This window comes from Hyaena hyaena, unplaced genomic scaffold (assembly GCF_003009895.1).
Source record: "Hyaena hyaena isolate Hyena2069 unplaced genomic scaffold, ASM300989v1 scaffold_19, whole genome shotgun sequence".
NCBI classification, from domain to species: domain Eukaryota; kingdom Metazoa; phylum Chordata; class Mammalia; order Carnivora; family Hyaenidae; genus Hyaena; species Hyaena hyaena.
Genome location: NW_024080651.1, coordinates 631205 through 650881, shown reverse-complemented (window position 1 = coordinate 650881; position 19677 = coordinate 631205). Strand labels below are relative to the sequence as shown.

Sequence of the window (19677 nt, the reverse complement as noted above, 5' to 3'; positions counted from 1 at the left end):
CTCAAAGCTTTGAAATATTATCCTGCACTTTTCCAAGCCACACGAAACTATTTATGGCATCCCTACCCCCACCCCCGCCCCCACCACCCCTGGAAAGTACTTTATGACCCAAATACTTTTTCAGCTTTACAAGAAAATTTTTTAAGGAATTCATCGCACTGAAGATACTTCGAGGCACGCTGCCTGTTTTACCTTCTTCGTGTCCAAGTTGCTTATTTTTAGCTCTCTTCCTGGCCTCGATTTTATCCGTGTCTGCGTTTACTGCTTCATAAACGGTTTCTGCTACTTCCTGCTGCCAGCGCTCAGAGATCACCAAGGGGAAGTTCTTGTAGAGATCTTGGTCGCAATCAAGAAGCTTATTATTTTAAGAAATCAAGATAGTTAACGATTTAACATCCTTAGCAAGGCAATAGATTCAGAAGTGTCCTATCTGTGTGTGGGAAGATAACGGAATGACACCAAGTAACCCTTCAGCGACAGTTCACCAGGAGCCACACACATCTGCTAACGACGATCCGCCAATGGTCCGGCGGAGGGCATCCCACTTCTGGTCCTGGACCAGTTACAATTCAGCCCATTCTCTTATGCCAACTTTATCAGGGTTTGGCCCACGAAAAACTAACCCATACAGGGTTTTATTTAAGTACGGAAAGATACCGGCAACAAAATCAAACTTCAACGATGGCGTGGATATTTTATCTGTAAAAGGAGGAAACTAGATCCCCGTAGTTTCAGAAATGATTAAAAGGGAGAAGGCAGGAGGGTTTTCTAACCACCCTCAATTCGTCTGAAAAGTGAGATGCACAGAAGGGAACGAGGCCAAATTTTCCATTCATTCCATGAACCTTCCAGCCAAGAACCCAGGTGAACAGAGCAATCACGTGCAAGCATGAAGCCAAGAGGTAACGGGCATTTGGGCGACAGAGCCTTGGGGAGGCACTACAATAAAAACCACACTTAATTGACAGCATTTCCCTTCCAAACTCTGACTCAAAATTCTTCATCCTTCCCCTGAGTTTAGAGGCCGCACTCTGAAAATGAGCAAAGAAAGGGATTTTGCACCTCTGAGTTACAGTTCTGTGGCAGAAAGGTGAGCAACCCCACCGAGAGAAAAGAATGCATCTGTCATTCAAAAAAGCACACCTCTCTCGAGGAACCTGATGCACTTGCTCCTCTGCCTGGGAGGCAAGTACTGAATAGACATTATAACAGGCAAGTTACTCACAAGAAAAAGAGCAGGAAGGGGCTCTTAAGCCTCAAGACTTGAGCCCCAAGGCTCAAGCCCCTAAGACTTGAGCAAATCAGTGACACACTGAGGTTCCGTACCTGTGCTCAGTGAACTGTTACAATCATGTGTTGCTTTTAGGATCGCTTTGATTCATAGAGCCTTCCTTTTCTCTTTCAGGGGTTTCTTTTGGACGCCCACGCTAGGCCAGAGCAGACATCCTCAGTGGCCCGGGGCGTGAATGCTGGTGGCGTGCGAGTGTGTGTGGTGGGCTGCAGTGCACCTGGCCACGGGGGCACCCTGTGACCAGGGGACACGGGAAAGAATCTGAAGCGTTTTCCAGAAGTAAAAGCACACTTCTTTCCAAAGCAGGTCTTCTGAAAGGGTCAACTTGGCTTTGTATACAAACCATTCCACCTCCTAGACTTTCAGAGAGCCTGACTCTCAGGACTTGGCCTTGGTTGTTAAAATGAATAAAACAAAAGAAAATTTGTATGTATGTGAGGTGAGCTTTTTGGTTGGGTTTGCTCATTTGTTTTAAAGAGCAGAATTGTTATTTGGGCAGCTTTTTCGAACATAAAGAATAAATGGTTTCTTAAGATTCAGGACCCCCCCCCCCACTGAGTAGGATGAGGCTGTCCTGGGGCCCCCCACTTCCAGCGGGCCCTGGCCACACGCCCTTCTGGTTCTGAACATGCTCGTTCTTGGCCACGAAGAATGAAAAGCACACTGATCGAAGATCCTAGTTCAGGCACTGACTACAAACCAGGAGGCTTAGAGAGGCGACCTTGGGGAAACCTGGGTGTCCAAACCAGTCACAGCCAGTAAGTGCAGATGTGAGCCTGGTCTGTTGGACCCTGGACCCTCGATTACAGTCTACAAAATTTAAAGTATGAGGATCTTTTCTGAATATCAAAAATGTCTGTGGGCCACTGCATCCTAGCCCTTTTATCAATAGCACCCCTTGGCGGACAGCAGTATGTGTGATGACCAAATTCTACGGTGACCACAGCAATCCTTCTAAAGGACCCTGCTGCCCAAAGCCTGGCCGTGGAGACGTACGTAAGCCTCTGACGTGAATGTCTCTCCAGGCTGCAGACGCCGCCTGGTGGTGCTCACGTCCAGGCATCAGTCGCCCTTTGTCCCCGGGACAGCCATGGTGCCAGCCCATGGAAGTGGCCTTGGCCCTCTCTACTTCCCCTTCGCCCTAGCTCCCCCTCCCGGGAGGCTGGGCCTGGCAGCCCCTGACAGCCCCTCCTTCCCCACACAGCTGCCATTCCTTGGTCCCAGTGCCCTTGGCATCCGTGGGTCCTCCTGTTTCCCTCCGCTCTGGCAATCTTCCCATCATCCCCCAGCCACGTATCCACCACTTCTGCCCCCACGGCCCCACTGGCTCTGGTTCCGTGGGTCCCTGGCTACAGGTCCTCAAAGGTGTGTGAGCTTCCGGGGCAAGGCGGTGGGGGGGGGGGCTGCTCTCTAGGGAAAGTGAGGGGGGGCTTACAGGGTACAATGAGGCAGCTGAACCGAGACGGGGGGGGTCCTGGGGGAAGCCAGGGAGGTGGGGGCAGACACAAGCCGACACGTGGGGAGACGCCCTGACTTAGCACCCTGAGGAGGATTTTCTCCCATGAGTCACCATCCTTAATTATGCCTTGCCTACCAAGAGACATAATGACGTGAACAAAAGTTTGAGACATGCAGAGGATTAAAAAAAAAAAAACAGTGATTATTTCACTTTTGATTGACAACTGCAAGATGACTCATGCTGTTTGCTCTTTTCATCCTAACATGGGGAGACCAGAATACTTAGAAGGATGAAGATGGCTGGCTCTCCAGCACAAGGCAAAGTGTGTCTGCTACCACACAGTTGTTTTTCTCCGCTTTGCGTACACGCAAGTTCTAGCTCAATTGCAAATATCTCCAAATTTGTAAGAAACTGACCATTCTGTAGTATATCAAACATAAAACAATTAGCCAGGAGAAAGCTTTCATGGCTTCTAAGTTAGGTCCTCGACGGCTCCATTCTTCAAATATGGAGACATCTGTTCACGGGCGACACCCCACAGGCCGGCCAATACTAAGATGCTCCCCCAGTCTGACTGCCAATAAAAATCTCCCCACCCTTCAAAGCACCTGCGGGCGAACACCCCAAGTGTACCTTGATGCCCTTGGTGTCCTCTTCATCAAATGAGCCAATGTCAAAGGCGTCAGCGGCATTGACTTCTCCCCGGGGAGGAATCAAGGGTGGAGGGTACTAGAAGATCCAAACAGGAATGGTTCAGTTATCAGACCACCTTATGGCCGTCCGTCCCAAGCTACCATTCTGTAGTGAGAACACAGGGCAGGACACTGACACGCTGTATTCTGAGAGCGCTCCGGTTGAGCCCGTAACCTGGTGCGACACGTATGTCACAGATGAACCTTATGCAGAGAGCCCTGAGAAAAGACCCCAGATTTTAGAGAAGCTGAAGGGGGAAAGAAAATGCACGTCCAGGGTCTTAAGGCAGCATTGAATGTAATGAAGTGTCAAGACGGCACACGCCACCAGCTCATCTTCAGGAACACACGATTTCTTGGACAGCGCGGTGCTCCGTGCCACTTGCCATGGGCCGGGAGGAGTGCTCCGCGCCCACAGATGTCCAGAGGCCGGCGCCAGCTACGCTGGAGCTCACTCCTTCATTCACATCAGGTGGGACTAACAAAGCATCGGGCCTCCATAGTTGGATGGTCTGAGATCACGCAAAAACAAAGCCAGAGCTATTACAAAATTTTTTTCAAAAACCTTAATTTGGGGGGTGGTTTCCTGCATCAACGGGAATATAAACATATCTCCAAAGTCAGGGGAGGGAGTTATGCTGATCTCCCATCAGATTGACTCTTAAACGCTGTGTGGTGCTGGGCTAGAAAGCAGACGTAAATTCGTTACCAACTTTTCTCGTCCCTCCCTAGATGGGTTCTATATGAAAACACGGTCACAGATCGAGATGGGAAGTCAAAGAGATGAGCAAAAGCTTAAAGTGTCTCAGTTACTCGGACACTGGAATTCACCAGGTAACAACTGCATCTCGGCATTTGTTAATTTATACTGCAGATATTTTCAAAACGTGGAAATGAGGGAAACCAGGGGAGAAGCAGGCCCCAAGGGAGTCGGCCGTGTGGCAGCAGGAAGGACCCAGTGGCTGTGGGAGGCTGGGGCGGGACCCCAGGGGGACGGGCTCCGGAAGTGGGGAGCAGTGGTGCCCAGCATGGGGTCCCAGAGTACCTTCTGTAGGTAGACTTGCTGCCAGTCGATGCCTCTGAAAAAGCTGTGTTCCTTCACTTCCTGCGCCCTGCGGAAGAGGCACAGGAGTGGTGAGTGTGCCTCTGCAAACCTAAGCAGTATTTTGCAAAAACTGTCTCCTAGTGAGCGAACGCGGAGGGAGGACTATTTCAGTTCTGTAAGTAAGCAAGTAAAATGTGCTTCTCTCAAAGCAACACAGGAAACACAGAACATTCAGAAGTACTGTGTGCGGAAACCAGGCAGATTATCCATATGGTAATTGACAGAGGATGTGCATTTCAGTTTAAGAGAACCTAGGGGATGTGGCGGCCGTACGAATACATGGGGTTCTGCATGAGAACCAACTCAAGTGGGAATTAAATTAGAGAGCTCTGCACTGAGGAGACGTACAGCAAATGTCTATGAAGCATCGTGGATCGAACGGCAGGCCTAGGAAGCACCAGATGTTAATTAGAAGCAGACTGGAAATCTAGGAACAGTGTACGCCAACCCCCTCCTACACAGCAGGAACAGGCTTGCCCAGAGATTACCGTGAGAGCTCAGTCTGTGCAGAGGAAAAGGGACTGGGTCCCGGGAGGAAAGCCGACGTCGGGGAAACGCACAGCCCCGGGGCCCCGCTGGGGGCTCCCCTCCAAGCTCTGCCCAGGGTCCCCCGCAGCCCTGTCCCTCGGCAGAGTCCCCAGGGCTGGTCCTCAGCCCCCTGCGTCTGCTCTCACTCCTTGGGTGACCGTACCCTGAACCTGCGGACCACTCTGTCTGTCCTCGGCGGCTTCCTTATCCCTCCCCCCACCCAGTGCCTACTTGGCACGTCTACCTGATGGGGCGGAAGGTCTGCAGAACGGACTTCCTCTCATACCTTGCTGTCTTGGTCCAAGGAGCCGATCACCCCCCATGCCCGACTTCCCCCACACTCCACGGCCCACCCCTCGCCAAGCCCTGGGGCCGACTACCTCTTGCCGCCTCCAATCCTCACAGTGCTAGATTCCCGGTGGGGGCAGCGGGGTCTTTGATCATGGAGGGGATGCTAAATGTCCCACACTGCCACCACTCAGCTCCCTGTCCGGCTCCCCGAATGGCCCTAATTGACCCCGCCCCAGCTGGCACCCTGGCCACACAGCCTGCAACCCCAGCTCTACCCTGCAGCCCCCAAATCACCTCTTTAGTCTGCCCACACCCCTGCCCGAGACTCTCCAGATGCCTTGCTGTACTCGCAGCGGAAGCACAGGGACACGGTGCACCGGGCCTGCCTGGGCCCAGCGCCTCTCTGACCGGCTCCTGACCTCCCTCTCCTGGCTCCCCGGCCTCGCTGCTTTTGGGCACCGGGGAAGCTGGACTCCACAGGACACAGGACTCTCGGTGCTGGACGTGATGAGAGATACCGGAGCTCCACGGCCAGCCTTACTGTCCACAATAATGCCATGTGTCCAAAGCTCTGGGGGGTCCTTCCCCACCCCCTCCCAAGGCTGAGGTCTCAACGACAGCACTGCCTTACTTATCTCACTCACTCGCGCTCTTCTCACGGTCTGGGTTCATCTCATTTATTCCATCGTTTCTACAGCTATTGTTACCCCACCCCCCACATAAGCCCCAGGAAGGCAGGGCTGCGTCTGTCCTGCATGCTAGCTGGGCCCCAGTGCTTAGGACACTGGCTGCCACTCAGGGGGTGTTCAGGAAGTGCCTGCTGAGTGGAGGAAGGACATCCTCGTCAGAAGGTGTCCCTTTGCATTTTGCTGGGTTCCTTCCCAAAGATCACTAAAATGAGGGAAGAGGAATATGGATACATAAATGTACCACCAAGAGCGTTGGGGAACCATCAGCAGACAGGACGGGTGTGGACGCAGGAGCAGGGACTGTCAGCAAGAAATGGCCGGGCTGCTGCCTGGGAGACAGAGGAGCTGAGCTCCAGGCTCAACACAGTGTGTGTGTAGGGGTGTGTGGACAGGGTGGGGCAGGGGGGATGGTGAGACACAGGCTGGAGACACAGGTTGAACTCTGTATATGGAACCCTTAGCACGAGCGCGCGCGCGCGTGCACACACACACACACACACACACCATACTTCCTCCATATCTAACCCCAAACACCTGCAGCTAGGTGCTTATTCTAATACAGTGGGGGGAACCTTTGAAAGATTCTATTTTAAAGAAAGTAAGCCTGCTAAAGATTTCAAAGAGCAATCAGAAGATGAATTGGAAATGTAAGGCATCAGAAAATAGAAGAGAATCAAAGCAAAGACACAGGTGATACACAGTCATCCATGTTGCTGACCCACAGTGGCCCAGAAGGAATTCTGCGAGCTAACCAAGGAAACAGAAGAGAGCGGATGTCCAATAAATAAAATAACGGTATTTCCCCAAGCCGAGGAGCTTGGACTCTCAGTGCCGGACAGAGTGAGTGAGTGAGAACAGAGCTCCGTGACCGGCTTTACTGTCCACAGTAACGCGGCATCTCCGAAGTTCTGGGGGGAAATCATTATCGAATCCGAACTCTCCAGCCAGCCAAAACGTCCGTCAAGTTTGGGGACGGCAGGAAGGCACTGGGGATGTGTAAGAACAGAGAGTTTACCTCTCGTACCCCTTCTCTGAAGGAGTTCCTTGAGAACATGGTCTAGCATGGGGGGGTGGGAGGGGTCCCCAGAAGGCATGGGATCAAGTAAATGGCAGATTCAAGCCCGAAGAGCAACAGGAGGGAAGGCCAGAAGGGGTGGTGCTGACTAGCAGAACCCGAGCCGTCAGTAGTCACTGAAGCTAGTGGGTGTGAACCCTTCCCGAAAACAACTCAGGAGGAAATGAAAGCCGGCACATACATGTGGAGACCGCATATAGAGCGCACACGAAGTGAGGTCCACTCCAGGCCAGGCGGGCACCCCGGATCAGCCCGACCAGGGGAAAATAAAAATGAACAGGGACAGAAACCAGTCAGGGGGACAGAAGAGGGCAGTGCAAGCCAGGGATGCCAAGACCCTCATTTTCTAAAGTAGTGATTCAAGAGACACTGTATGTAGTTGGGGGAGCATGGCACAAGTGGGTAAGTGGACCATTTAAAACTGCACGGGTTGCAGGGCGCCTGGGGGCTCAGTCAGTTAAGCGTCCGACTTCGGTTCAGGTCATGATCTCACAGTCTGTGGGTTCAAGCCCCGCGTCGGGCTCTGTGCTGACAGCTGCTAGCTCAGGCCTGCCTCAGATTCTGTGTCTCCCTCTCTCTCTGACCCTTCCCTGCTCACACGCTTGCTCTCTTTCAGAAATAAATTAAAAAGCATTAAAAAAAAAAAAAACTGCACGGGTTAAGCAAACAGAGTTTCAATTCTTTTGAGGGCTGGTAGAAAGGGAAGGTGACAGAGCTAAATCTTCATCTGTATCAACAGGAATGGATAACCTCTCAAATTAATAAAGAAGGAGGTATGCAGGGGCGCCTGGGTGGCTCAGTCGGTCAAGCGCCTGACTCTTGATCTCGGCTCAGGTCATGATCTTACGGTTTATGAGTTTGAGCCCCACATCAGCTCCACACTGATAGCGTGGAGCTGCTTGGCATTCTCTGCGCCCCCTCACAACCTTCCTCCGCTCACGTGCGATCTTTCTCAAATAAATAAACTTAAAAAAAGAAGTATGCACACAAGCACATGACTCAGCTACCTATACAACATACATGTAATATACATGATATGTATATACACATCCATGCTACCCTACAATACACATATGCATATACATGGGACATACCATGTATGGTTAAAAGTCGTTTCTGTTTTGTTTTGTTTTAAACTTTTTTTTTTAACTGAAGCACAACTGACACACAGCATTAGGTCAGTTCAGGTGCACGTGGAAGGATACACGTCTACACACTATGCTGTGCTCACTGCGGGCCCAGCTCCCATCCATCACCAGGCTGTCACTATTACCGTCCCACCCACTATATTCTCAGGGCTGTGCCTTTCACCCCCGTGACTTAGTCCAGTCCTTCCATAACCGGAGGTCTGTACCCCCCACCACACTTCACCTACGTTGCTCATTCTAGAAGCCGCTGCTTATGCCACGCATGCCTGGCAATGGGAAGAAGAGCCAGCCCTGCGGAGGCCAGGGGTGGGGGGGGGCACAGGGAAAGGCCTGCTTTACACCCTCCTCTGTAAGCCTTCCAGGTATTACTGTAGTTTTCGCCCAGTGGACGGACAGCTGCTAGGAAGTGTGTTAAAGACAGCAGCTGGCCGGCTAGGCGTGAGTGGAAACGAGGGGCAGGCGGCTGGATCGGGGTCCTGAACTGCCATCGTTGCAGACATAATTAGTAAAACTTCACCAGGTGAACTGCAAAAGGTCAGGGCTCATTTCCACCATCTGCATGATTGATTTTTAAAGTTAAGAAGTTAATGACTCCTTTATAATCAACTCGTTAATTATAAAACACTGAGAACAGCATGTGTATTTCTCATGTAATCCCCCCCAACTTGGATTGAAATGGGACCTTTTGGGGGGCTGGCAATGACTTGTGGTGTATTGAGAACAGCTGTCGGGTGTCCTGGGTGACGGTACCAAAGAGCGAAACGAAGGGCCTACCCTCCTCCACGGCAGCCGAGCCGCCTACTGGCGTCTCTCTGGAGCAGGCCTTCGAGGAGGGCCCGGAGCTCCGGCGAGAAGGCCTCGGGGAGCTCCACGTTCTGGGGAGAGAAAAGAACACGGTGTCAAAGATGCTCTCCTGGAAACACGGCCCTGACGCCCAACCACCCCGGAAGGCCATTTCGTGGAGGAAGAGTGTTAAAAGCTGCAGATTCATCACGAATTAATATTTACTCTAAAGAAATGGGAAACTGTTACTAATCACTTCCTTTCTCCCCCCCCCCCAAGTAATCTCTGTGTCCAAGGCAGGGCTTGAACTCATGACCCCAAGATCAAGAGCTGCAGGCTCCACCGACTGGGCCAGCCAGGCGCCCCCGATTAGTAATCATTTTCAACGGCAATCAACAGGCCGGGAAACACGGGAGGTCTCCTCGCTCTCTCGAACCTCAGCAATGTTTCCTTTTCTTTATTCTCTTTACTTTCTTTTCTCCTGTATCTTTCTCTTACTGATGGGTGGCAAGACTTGATTTCTGCGTTGGCGTCTGTTTCCACTAAATTTCCAGTTAGGAATTCTTCTAGGAAGTGTGTCTCGCTCACTTGTTTTAGGAAGGCAAGTTTCTACGCTGGTTCCAATGCAATGAAACGTGAACTTTATAAGGTGAATAAGAATGGCGTTTTTAGGGGCACCTATGTGGCTCAGCCGGTTAGGCGTCTGACTTTGGATTCCAGCTCAGGTCCAGATTTCACGGTTTTTGAGTCTGAGCCCCACCTCATGCCCTGTGATGACAGCGTGGAGCCTGCTTGGGATTCTCTCTCCACACCCGCCCCCTCCCCTGGTCACACGCATAGTCTCTCAAAATAAACAAACATTTAAAAGAAAAATGGATTTTTTATTCTCCTTACCACGGTGAGGGTCATCCGGTCTATCTCATGTTTATCTTTGGTTTTGTGTTGTCTGAAGGGGCTGTGCCTGTGAAAAAGAACAACACTCTATGATGATGTGGTACGGGGTCCCTCACGCACACGTCCCCGGCTCATACCTGCCCAGAGGACTGTGTTCTGTCACTGTTCGTCGGAAACTAAAGAAACGCCAAAGCCGTACACATGCACCATTTCCAGAGAAAAGGTGGTGTTGAGGGGCGTTAGGTTCTGAAGGGGGGCACTTACGCTCGCCTGAACGGTCTGATCCTCACGTCGGTGAAATCAGGGCACTACAATATGCGTCAGCAGACATATTCCCCACGATATTTTAAAATATTGTTAAAGAGAAAATAATTGGCTAACCAGTAGCCATGCAAATGAAGGTCATTTATAACATTTGTCACTTTTGTGTTCGAGATAATCACTTCCGTACAAATTTATTTTTTTTTAGAAAAATGGATGTTAGTCCCTCAAACAATCCAAAGAACTGCAGTCAAAACAAAACACGTCAAGGGGGAACCCCGCCCCCCCCCCACTGGAAACCAGTAGCTTTAAGTAATACCTTCCTTTGATGATGACAGATATAAACTGCAGATATAAACTGACCCAGTGTCCCCAGGCTGTCCACGGCTCTGAGAGCCACTCACTCGTGTTTTACTTTGGGAAAGCCCCAAATTCAGGAGTCAGCAGACATGGGTTCAAGGTTGTGACTGGGGTGTTGACTGGCTGTGAACCAGTCACGGAAACCGTCAGCATCCATCTCTGCATCTGTAAACGGGCCTAGGGCCGCATCGCGGAAATCGCGACAGGGAATGAAGAGAACAATGTGGATGCCGGCAGGACACGGTGGAATGCAGGCGGGGTCCGACCCAGCAGTCATTCGTGAACTTAATAAAGCTGAATCTTACTTTAGCCAACGAAGGTCTGCTTGATAAACTATGTAAAAACAAGTCCTTCTTCCTCTTTACCCTGCTGTGGAAACCCTGGAGAAGTTGGCTTTTAAGGAAAATCTTATCAAAAGAGGCCAGTAAACATGCAAGTTACAAAATCCTGGCCTTTATTTACTTGAAATTTAAAGGACATACACATATATATGAATGAGTTCTCTTATATGGCAAGACAGGCCCATAAAATTATAAATCCTACAGATTTATTTCTAAGGCATATATAACATAATCGGGGGCAAGATACTCTGGCAAATATTTGGAAGTGTAGGCACTGGGTTGGAATACTGAGCACAGAAACGAATGCGCTATAGAATAAAGAACTAATCCTGCCCCAGTCCTTGCCCTACTCCCAGCTGCCGTCCACCCATCCCGCCGAACTAGTCAAGTCGGCACTGATGCATCACTGGGAAGAGATGACTACATTTCAGAGCCTTTATTATTTTAAATATTTTGATGTTCCTTTCGTACGAGAGAGGGCACCCTAATGCTTTCCTTCCCTCCTTATCGTGCAACAGAATACAAAGTAATTTCCATGTCTTGAAAGCAATAAAATCTAAAACACGGTGAATTAGGGTTAAGCAAACATACACTGATCTTTAAACTAGATTTTGACCGGCAGTGTGTCCTTTTCACCCTCATTGTGTCCAAAAAGAAAAATGTAAAGTTACTGCATTGAAAAAGCAAATAAGAGGGTTCCTGCATGGCTCAGTCGGTTGGTTGCACATCAGACATCGGCTCAGGTCACGATCTTGCGGGTCAGGAGTTCAAGCCCCGCATCGGGCTCTGTGCTGACAGCTCAGAGCCTGGAGCCTGCTTTGGATTCTGTGTCTCCCTCTCTCTCTGTGCCCCTCCCCTGCTCATGCTCTGTCTCTCTCTCTCTCTGTCTCTCAAAAATAAACATTAAAAAAAGCAAATAGAATATGACAACAAATGGTATTTATCAAATGGTATCTCTTATTTATAAGATAGTATAATTTTAAAAAATCACTACTTGTATCATTCTCTTCTGGAAAAGACACAGAGAGATATTAATACGTTCACGGTTCAAGAGAAAGAAGAGTAAGTTTCTTAAATCTACTAGCACTTTAGCCTCTCTGCTGGACATGGCGGTTTCCGCCCTGCAAAGTCCCTGAACCCATACAAAGGGACCGTGTGCAGATCCTGCTGCTCTGCGTCCTGTGTGCCGTGCCGGGGGACCCCCCATTCCTGCTCCCGACCCCCGTGCACTTGCCTGTGTCTGCCGCCGGAAGGAAAGGGCTGTGCCCTGACCCTTGCAGAGAAGGCCTGCTGTGTTCTGACAGAAACGCTCTGTGCTAAATTTAAAGTCTTTCATAAGACCAGAAGGAGGCTGGCGAGGGGGAGCGGAGTTAAAGTCAGTGGTGCCAAACCCATTTCCAGCGCCTGAACCCTGCCACCCCCGACCCCCGTGCTAGAAATCTGGCCTAGTCCATGCCCGGCTCCAGGCAAAAATGGTCGGAAATGCTTTCCAGCGATTCGGTTCCGGGCTTGCAGCACTGAGAAAGTTTGGTCTTTCAAGTGCAAGATCTTGCTTCACATCTGTTTCCAATGTAGTCTTGATTATTCTTTGTGCGCAAAACCAAAGATGCTGTTTCTATTTTGGAGAATGTTAAAGAGACCCCACGAGAGTGATGATCTCCGTTCTGAGGGAGGCACGTGGTGCTCACAGATCCCGTGTGCCTTGCAGCTGCTCAGTGCCACAGCCGCTTTAAATAGGAGAGGGTCTCCGGGCTGCCAGCAGCCTGCAGGGCATGCGACACGCTGGCTGCAGTGGGGAAAAGACGCGAAAGAGACTTCACACGCGCGAGGGTCAGCCGTGGCTTGTGAACGGCTTGCAAATTAGACTGAGTGGGAGCGCTGCAAATTTCCCCCAGGCAAGTTTGGAAATCATTCGAGGTGTCAGAATGCTGGGAACACACACACACACACACACACACACACACACGCAGGACAGAGCATACTCACAGTGAAACAATGAGCTCAAAAGCAGTACATTCTAAGTACGAGTGATCCAAAGCTCTTATGCCAAAGATTAATTTTAGAGCACGACAAAGATTGTACGTTGCTTCAAATGGGAGCTTTGAACCTAAGCCAATAGCTGCCAAAATATTTATAAACATTCCCTGTTTCTTCCCTACAGGGACAATCTTGGTAACCTCGGGCGGAGCTCAGCTGTCCCCAGAGCGCCACCCAGGCTCTCTCCCTGTGTCTGACAGCTTCAGGGACAGATGTTCCGTGGTGACAAGTTTAGGATCAAAGCCACTGTCACATCAAATCTTTTCCTTAGCAGACATCTGAACTCTGGACGGAGGGCCACGACAGCAGTCCCACACATCTGCAATGTGGACACATGTTCAACACCAGCCAAAGTCACGTGAGGGGGAAATAGCGACCGCCTCCCGGACACAGGGCCTCTGGGTGGCTCGGTCCATGGCTGTGAGTCCAGGGAGGCAGAACGCAAGCTCAGCCCCGGGCAGCGTGCTCCTTTCCCTGCCTGTGGTGTTATTTTAGGGTGTTGAGGCAAAGCAGGGGTGCAGAACAGTGTTTCGGCAGAGGCAGCGGGGACACGCTGGCCCATGGCTGCAGGCAGAAGACCTGCTGGCAACCACCTGCGCGGCCTCACCGCAGGGGCTTGGGAAGGATGGAAGGGACCTGCCGAGAGCAGACTTTCTCAGACTTTCTCATCCTCGGCGCCACTGACCTCTCGGGCCAGACAGTGTGTGCGGGGGCCCGTCTGGACCACTGTGACATACTGGGTGGCATCCCTGGCCTCCACCAGGGAGCAGCAGCCCTTCCCAAAGCTGTGACAACCAAAAACATCCCCGGGCAGCAGCCAACAAGGCATCTGATCCCTTCTGCAAGGACCTGCGCTGTGGGGGTCCTGTGGGGGCGCCAGGAGGCAGGGGGGCAGGGCCTGCGGGCCAGCGCTTTCTCCCTCCTCCCCCTCCTCCCCCTCCTCCCCCCTCCACCCCCCGCCCTGCTGCCTTGCTTCCTCAGCCCCCTGTGTAGGAGGAAACCCAGTTGCTCGGGGCTCCCTTCTAGGCAGTCAGTGAAAACTGAACAGGTTCCTTCTGGACATACCTTCCGTGTCCTCCCCACACGTGACCTTGTGAGGCACTGGTACAGGTGACACTGTCCCTCATCTGCAGCTGGAGGGGATGAGGGCTCCTGGGCAGAGCCCTTCCCTGCTGACACCAGTGTGGCGTTTCATAGGAACCACCGACACTTTACAGCCACTGATTCTGGTGATGATGTCACTACCCCCCCAGCTGCCTCGAATCGGGCCCCCTAGCTTCCTGGCTTCCGTATCTGAGCACCTGTCTAGAAAAACAGCAACCGCCACCCCCACCCTTCCACACAGCAGCACAGAGGGAAGGTAACACAGAATCTGAAGCAGGCTCCAGGCTCTGAGCTGTCAGCACAGAATCTGATGCGGGGCTCGAACCCATGAACTGTGAGATCATGACCTGAGCCACAGCTGGACACTCAATCGACCAAGCCACCCAGGCACCCCGGATTCACTTGATTAGCCACAAATCACACTGCTGGCATACCGTTAATAATTAATAATTTCAGATCTTTTTAAAAACAGTGTCACGCCAGATCGTCCCCAATCTATATGCATGGACACTATTATAAACAGATAGACTGATGCCAAACAAAGAAGTGAACAAAGCCCTAAATGTATGGCTTTGCAGGTTACATAGCCCGGGACATTTTACTATCGACTTTTGAATCTTAATGTATTCAGCGGTTTTGCTGGTGCACAGAATTTTACCATCTCACGACTCTGTGAGTGCGGCTTCTGCACCTCCAGCCTCGTCTCCGGCGGGTCCCGGACACAGACCTGGGGCGCATCTCCACACACTTGCCACGCGTGTGGAGCCTTTACCCAGTGGAAGGACATCTCGCGTGGGAGGTGGCTTGCTCTGGCCTGTCTTGCAGAAACTCTCTAATTAGGTCAGCAAGTCTGATGATGTGAATTAGGCCCATCCAGGCTCCACAAATACAGTAACTTGATTAAGGCCCAACAGGACCTGACTCTCGGAGCGGTAACACGATTTATGTTCCCAAGTGAAAATGAGGAGCAGAGAACAACTAGATTACTGGGGTCCTGAGGAAGCGGCGAGGGTGCTTGGAACCTAATTTGGGGGGAAACGTGGAATCCGGCCTCTCTGTGGAACGGGCTCAACACCAGGAGAAGATGTGGCAGTGATCACGGAGGCTCCCCGGGGGTAATGGAAAAGCCCAGCAAATGACTGGACCCATTTCACAGCAGAAATATGAGAGGGGGAACCCTGACCAGGACGTTTTAACATGAAGCGCTTTTTGTGTCTTTGTGAATGAGGAATCACCAAAAACAGAGCTGCAAAACTTAAGGCGCCGTTTTCCGGTTGGCTGCAAATTCTTAAACTTAAAATTAATGGGAGTGTTAACGTAATCGTTATGCTCAATGGGAGAACATATTTTGACAGTGCTTTCATTTCATAATCCTTCGGCTCTGTTTCACCATCTTTTGTGGTTGATTAACACTGATTAATTAAAAACACAGCATAACGCAGCTTCAGTTTTGTGTTTAAAACAAAAGCAGGTTAACTTCAGCATGCTTACAAATAAATGCATGCTTTTATACTCAGTTCACTTTGGGTCTTGGGTCCCTTCTTGTGACCCTCAAAATGCATTACACGGGCAAGATGATCCTGAGTAACTGATTCTTGGTGGAAAAAAAAAATTATCCTACCTCCTTTAATGATTTACATTTGATAATAACACTTATGCCCCCAAATAAGGCTTCTCGATGGGGACATTTCAAAGCAGTTCTTTTTTAGGGTGTGAGTGTGTTGGCATTCCTGAGAGGTATGAACAAAAATACGAAACCGAGGGGCGCCTGAGTGGCTCAGTCAGTTAAGCGTCTGACTTCAGCTCAGGTCATGATCTCATGGCTCGTGGGTTCGAGCTCCGCATCCAGCTCTGTGCTGACAGCCAAGAGCTTGGAGCCTGCTTCGGATTCTGTGTCTCCCTCTCTCTTTGCCCTTCCCCTGCTCATGCTCTGTCTCTGGCTCAAAAGGAAAGAAACATTAAAAAATTAAAAAAACAAACAAACACCGTAACCTTTTGCCTAAAAGGTTCTGGGCATGAAGCTCTCACTTCTACGAGGCAGGAGGAGCCAGGGTCGCCATCTAGAATAGCGTGGGTGACCTAAACTGACGTCAGGGCCCAGTGATATCGAACCAGTCTGCATCCCTATCTGAGAACACTCCACGGCAATGGCCCGAAAAGGATGTGGCTCACTCACCCTCTCAGGAGCTTGAAAAGCATGCAGCCCAGGGAGAACCAGTCGGCACTGCTGTCATACGCCGTCCCCTTCTGGAGCACCTCCGGAGCCATGTACCCATGGGTGCCACTAGGGAGAAGAAGTACACACCCGGTTAGCGGGGCAGGCCCACCTTAGGAAACCAACAGCTGGTGAGAGGGTCAGACGCCTTTTGTTAAGTGACAGCACCTGTCGAGGAGGGGGAGGGGATGATGGGGACACAGCGTGATCCACGAGGCACCCAGCGGGAAATCAACCATTTCTGTCTTAATCAGCGTAGGAGTGAATGTAAATAAAGGACAGTCCAAGGGGAACATGACAGAATGCAAGCTTCAGTCCCGGAGGGGAAATCTGAATAGTGTTGGTCTTCCTGCACCACAGCGATGCCTCCTGCCCGGTCCAGAGCTCTAGTGAGGACTTGTAAGGGGCTGGGGTGCAGTGGGGGAGGGGGTGATAAGCAGGCACCTGCAGGTGGCGCCATGGACCAGGAAGGGCGGCTACATCCCTCCCTTGTGGTGCCACCCTCGCCCTCCGTGCTGAGGACCTGGGCTGCCACAGGCTAAGTGTGGGGGCTACTCACACAGTCAGTGACAGACCAGGAGGGAGTGGGGAGGAAGGGGGGACATGAGCCAGCAGGTACAAAAGACAGTGAAATCCAGGGCGCCTGGGGGGCTCAGAGGTTAAGAATCTGACTTAAAAACAATTTTTAAAAAAATATTTGTTCATTTTTTGAGAGACAGCATGAGCAGGGGAGGGGCAGAGAGAGGAAGACACAGAATCTGGAGCAGGCTCCGGGCTCTGAGCTGTCATACAGAGCCCCACGTGGGGCTCAGACTCACAAACCGTGAGATCATGACCTGAGCCGAAGTCAGACGCTCAACGCACTGAGCCACCCAGGCGCCCCCTAAGCATCCAACTCTTGATCTCAGCTCAGGTCAAGATCTCAGTTTGTGAGATCAAGCCCTGCATCAGGCTGACGGTGTAGAGCCTGCTTGGGATTCTCTGTCTCTCTCTCTCTGTCCCACCTCTCCCTCTCAAAATAAATAAACTTTTAAAAAGTTTAAAAAGCAAAAAAGACAGAGAAATCCTGTGTCGGGTTTCAAGGGCTACCAACAGGTCAGAGGACTCCGCTAGGCAACCGTGAGGATGGCTTTTCAGGACGTTGAGAAGATTTGGGAGGACAGCCGTTTTATCTACAACTTGCACTCTTCTCTTCTGCAGCTCTGAATCCCTTCCCGATGCTCGATTCGGGGCCCCTCCTTAAGGATCCGAGTGTGCACTATTCCATCTAGACAAGCAAGAGGTGGCTCGTGGGGGGGGAGCGGGAGCTTGCAAAGAAAGCAGCCCGAAAGGGCTCCTGCAAAAGCCACGCCCTCCAACCTGCCCAGCCCTCACTGATCTTCCTTGACAAGATGGGTGAGGAGGCAACACTTCACTGTGCAAGGTTGCAGTGAGGGTTAGAAGAATTCAGTCTGTGTCAGGGGTTTTTAATCTCTAGTCTTATTTTATTATAATGGCTCTTAAGCCACGTTCACTGACAATCTGCTCAGAAAAGCGCTCCTGGGTCGTTCATGATCATTGCCAATCCAGGATCAGCACTGTGCCCAGAGCTCTCTGTCTAACGTTAGAGTTCTATTCGGGAGGCTGCTCTGGGACTGTGAACACGGGCGCTGGTCCGCCACGGGCGGGTCCGGCCCCAGGAGAAGCTCCACGGCCCGGAATCCAGAGTCTGACGGCATGAGGTCACCTGGCCACGCTATGAGGGCACTGGAGGTTTCCATGAAGGAGGCTCCAAACCAGTCTCTGGGAAGGGTTAATTTCAGGGTTGCCCCAGAAGCCCTTTGTGGTGAATTTTGAGCCCTTATGATTCTTGGGATCAAAGCCCAATTCTGGAAAGGGAAAATATGGTGAGGGTGACCACAACAGGTTAGTGCAGAGCAGCTAAGATGACACTGGATCGGGGCCAAATACTGCACCACCGGCCCCCGTGGCTTTCTGACTCGGCCCGCACGGCCACTACTGGGCTTCCTGACACTGCGTGCTGGCGATCCGAACGACTACGAACACTGAAAGAGCCCGTGAAGGTTTTGAGACACTGTGACGTGAGATGCAGCCTTGTGTTCTTACAGCAAGTAAGCGGGAACTCAAATCGGCCTGCGGAAGTCTGTTCAAATACGGAAGGTTTTCTTTGACTTTTCAGGGCCACTGCACAGTTAGCTTTCCCCTTTGGTAAATCGCGATCCCATCACTGAATGGACTAAGTCTAAGCCCAAACGGGGAGCCTCAACCACAACACCGCTTGTAGGCAGACCAGCTAGGTGGAGTCCAAGGATCGCATCTGCAGCTCTGAAAAGACTGGAGAAACCGAGGCAATGGTGGTTTCGTTGAGCCTCAGGGAGGTTGCCCGAGTGTAAGCCCTGGAGACAGAAGTGGACTGTAATTCTAGCCCCACAACGCACCAGGGCTATGACCTCGATTTCTCTGGACTTCAGGGTCCACACCATAAAGTAGCTAATTCTACCTATGACGTCCAGTGTTTCTGTGAAGATCAGAGTGGATTCAGAGCAGCTGGCCGAGCATGCCTGGGTCAGCGGATATTCAACTGATAACACGGAGAGCGTTGTGGCTGCTGGCACTACCGCCACGACCCACGGGCCACGTCCCACACAGTGGGCGCCAGGGGGACCCCACGGCATTGCCCGAACCTGGCACCGGCCAGTGTTACATAAAAACGTGCTGAATTTGTCAGTTGACCTGACCCTCACGACCATTGGATGAATTAACGGCGTTATTGTGTCCTCTTTAGAGAGGGGAGAAGGGAGACACGACTTGGAAGAGGATTCAAACCCAGATCTGCTGACTCGGAAGTCTTGTTCCTGGCCAACACACGCCCCCTTTACTTAAAAAAATAATAAGAGTGTTTGGTTGTGCCTTTACCCTTTTTATACAGAGGCCTCATTATGACCATGTAAGTGTAGAAACCACCTCCCGGCTCCTCCCCCTTTTTGTAGCCACTGCTGGAATCCTGAGAACAGCGCACCTTTTGGGGCCGAGGGGTAAGTTACAGTAAGAAGCGGTGCCCCTGTGTAAGGAAAAACAACCCCATCGCTGCAAGTTAATTCCTTTGCAAGATTAACTCTCCTGAGCTCTTGGATTCCTATTCAGGGGCGGCCACACTAAGTTGAAGAAATTAGCATACCAAATAGCTGCGGCATTAAAAATTCAAATAACCCTCTTAAAAACGTCTGATGAACTTCAGAGAGAGGCTTATGCAACCACAGGTTGAGCCTAATAATTGTAAAGTGCCGGCAAAATGCTAATGCCATTATCACAGCACCCCAGATTGCGAGGGAAGGGGAGCCGTGTTTACAGTCGGTGTGCTATCCGCCACTCACGTCTGATCGGCGCCTTACAAGGCGATTCTG

At 51.2% G+C, this 19677-nt stretch overlaps 1 protein-coding gene across 1 annotated transcript in view; it reads right to left on the bottom strand.

Annotated features, from left to right (window-relative positions):
- GRK3 (G protein-coupled receptor kinase 3) overlaps positions 1-19677 on the bottom strand; it is an 82684-nt gene that overhangs the window by 7072 nt on the left and 55935 nt on the right. Inside the window, exons 12-17 of the mRNA XM_039225384.1 lie at positions 16235-16342; positions 9956-10022; positions 9053-9153; positions 4488-4554; positions 3384-3479; positions 193-355 (exon numbers count right to left, since the gene is read on the bottom strand). Coding sequence (XP_039081315.1) covers positions 193-355; positions 3384-3479; positions 4488-4554; positions 9053-9153; positions 9956-10022; positions 16235-16342 — 602 coding nt within the window. The remainder of the gene's footprint in view (positions 1-192; positions 356-3383; positions 3480-4487; positions 4555-9052; positions 9154-9955; positions 10023-16234; positions 16343-19677) is intronic.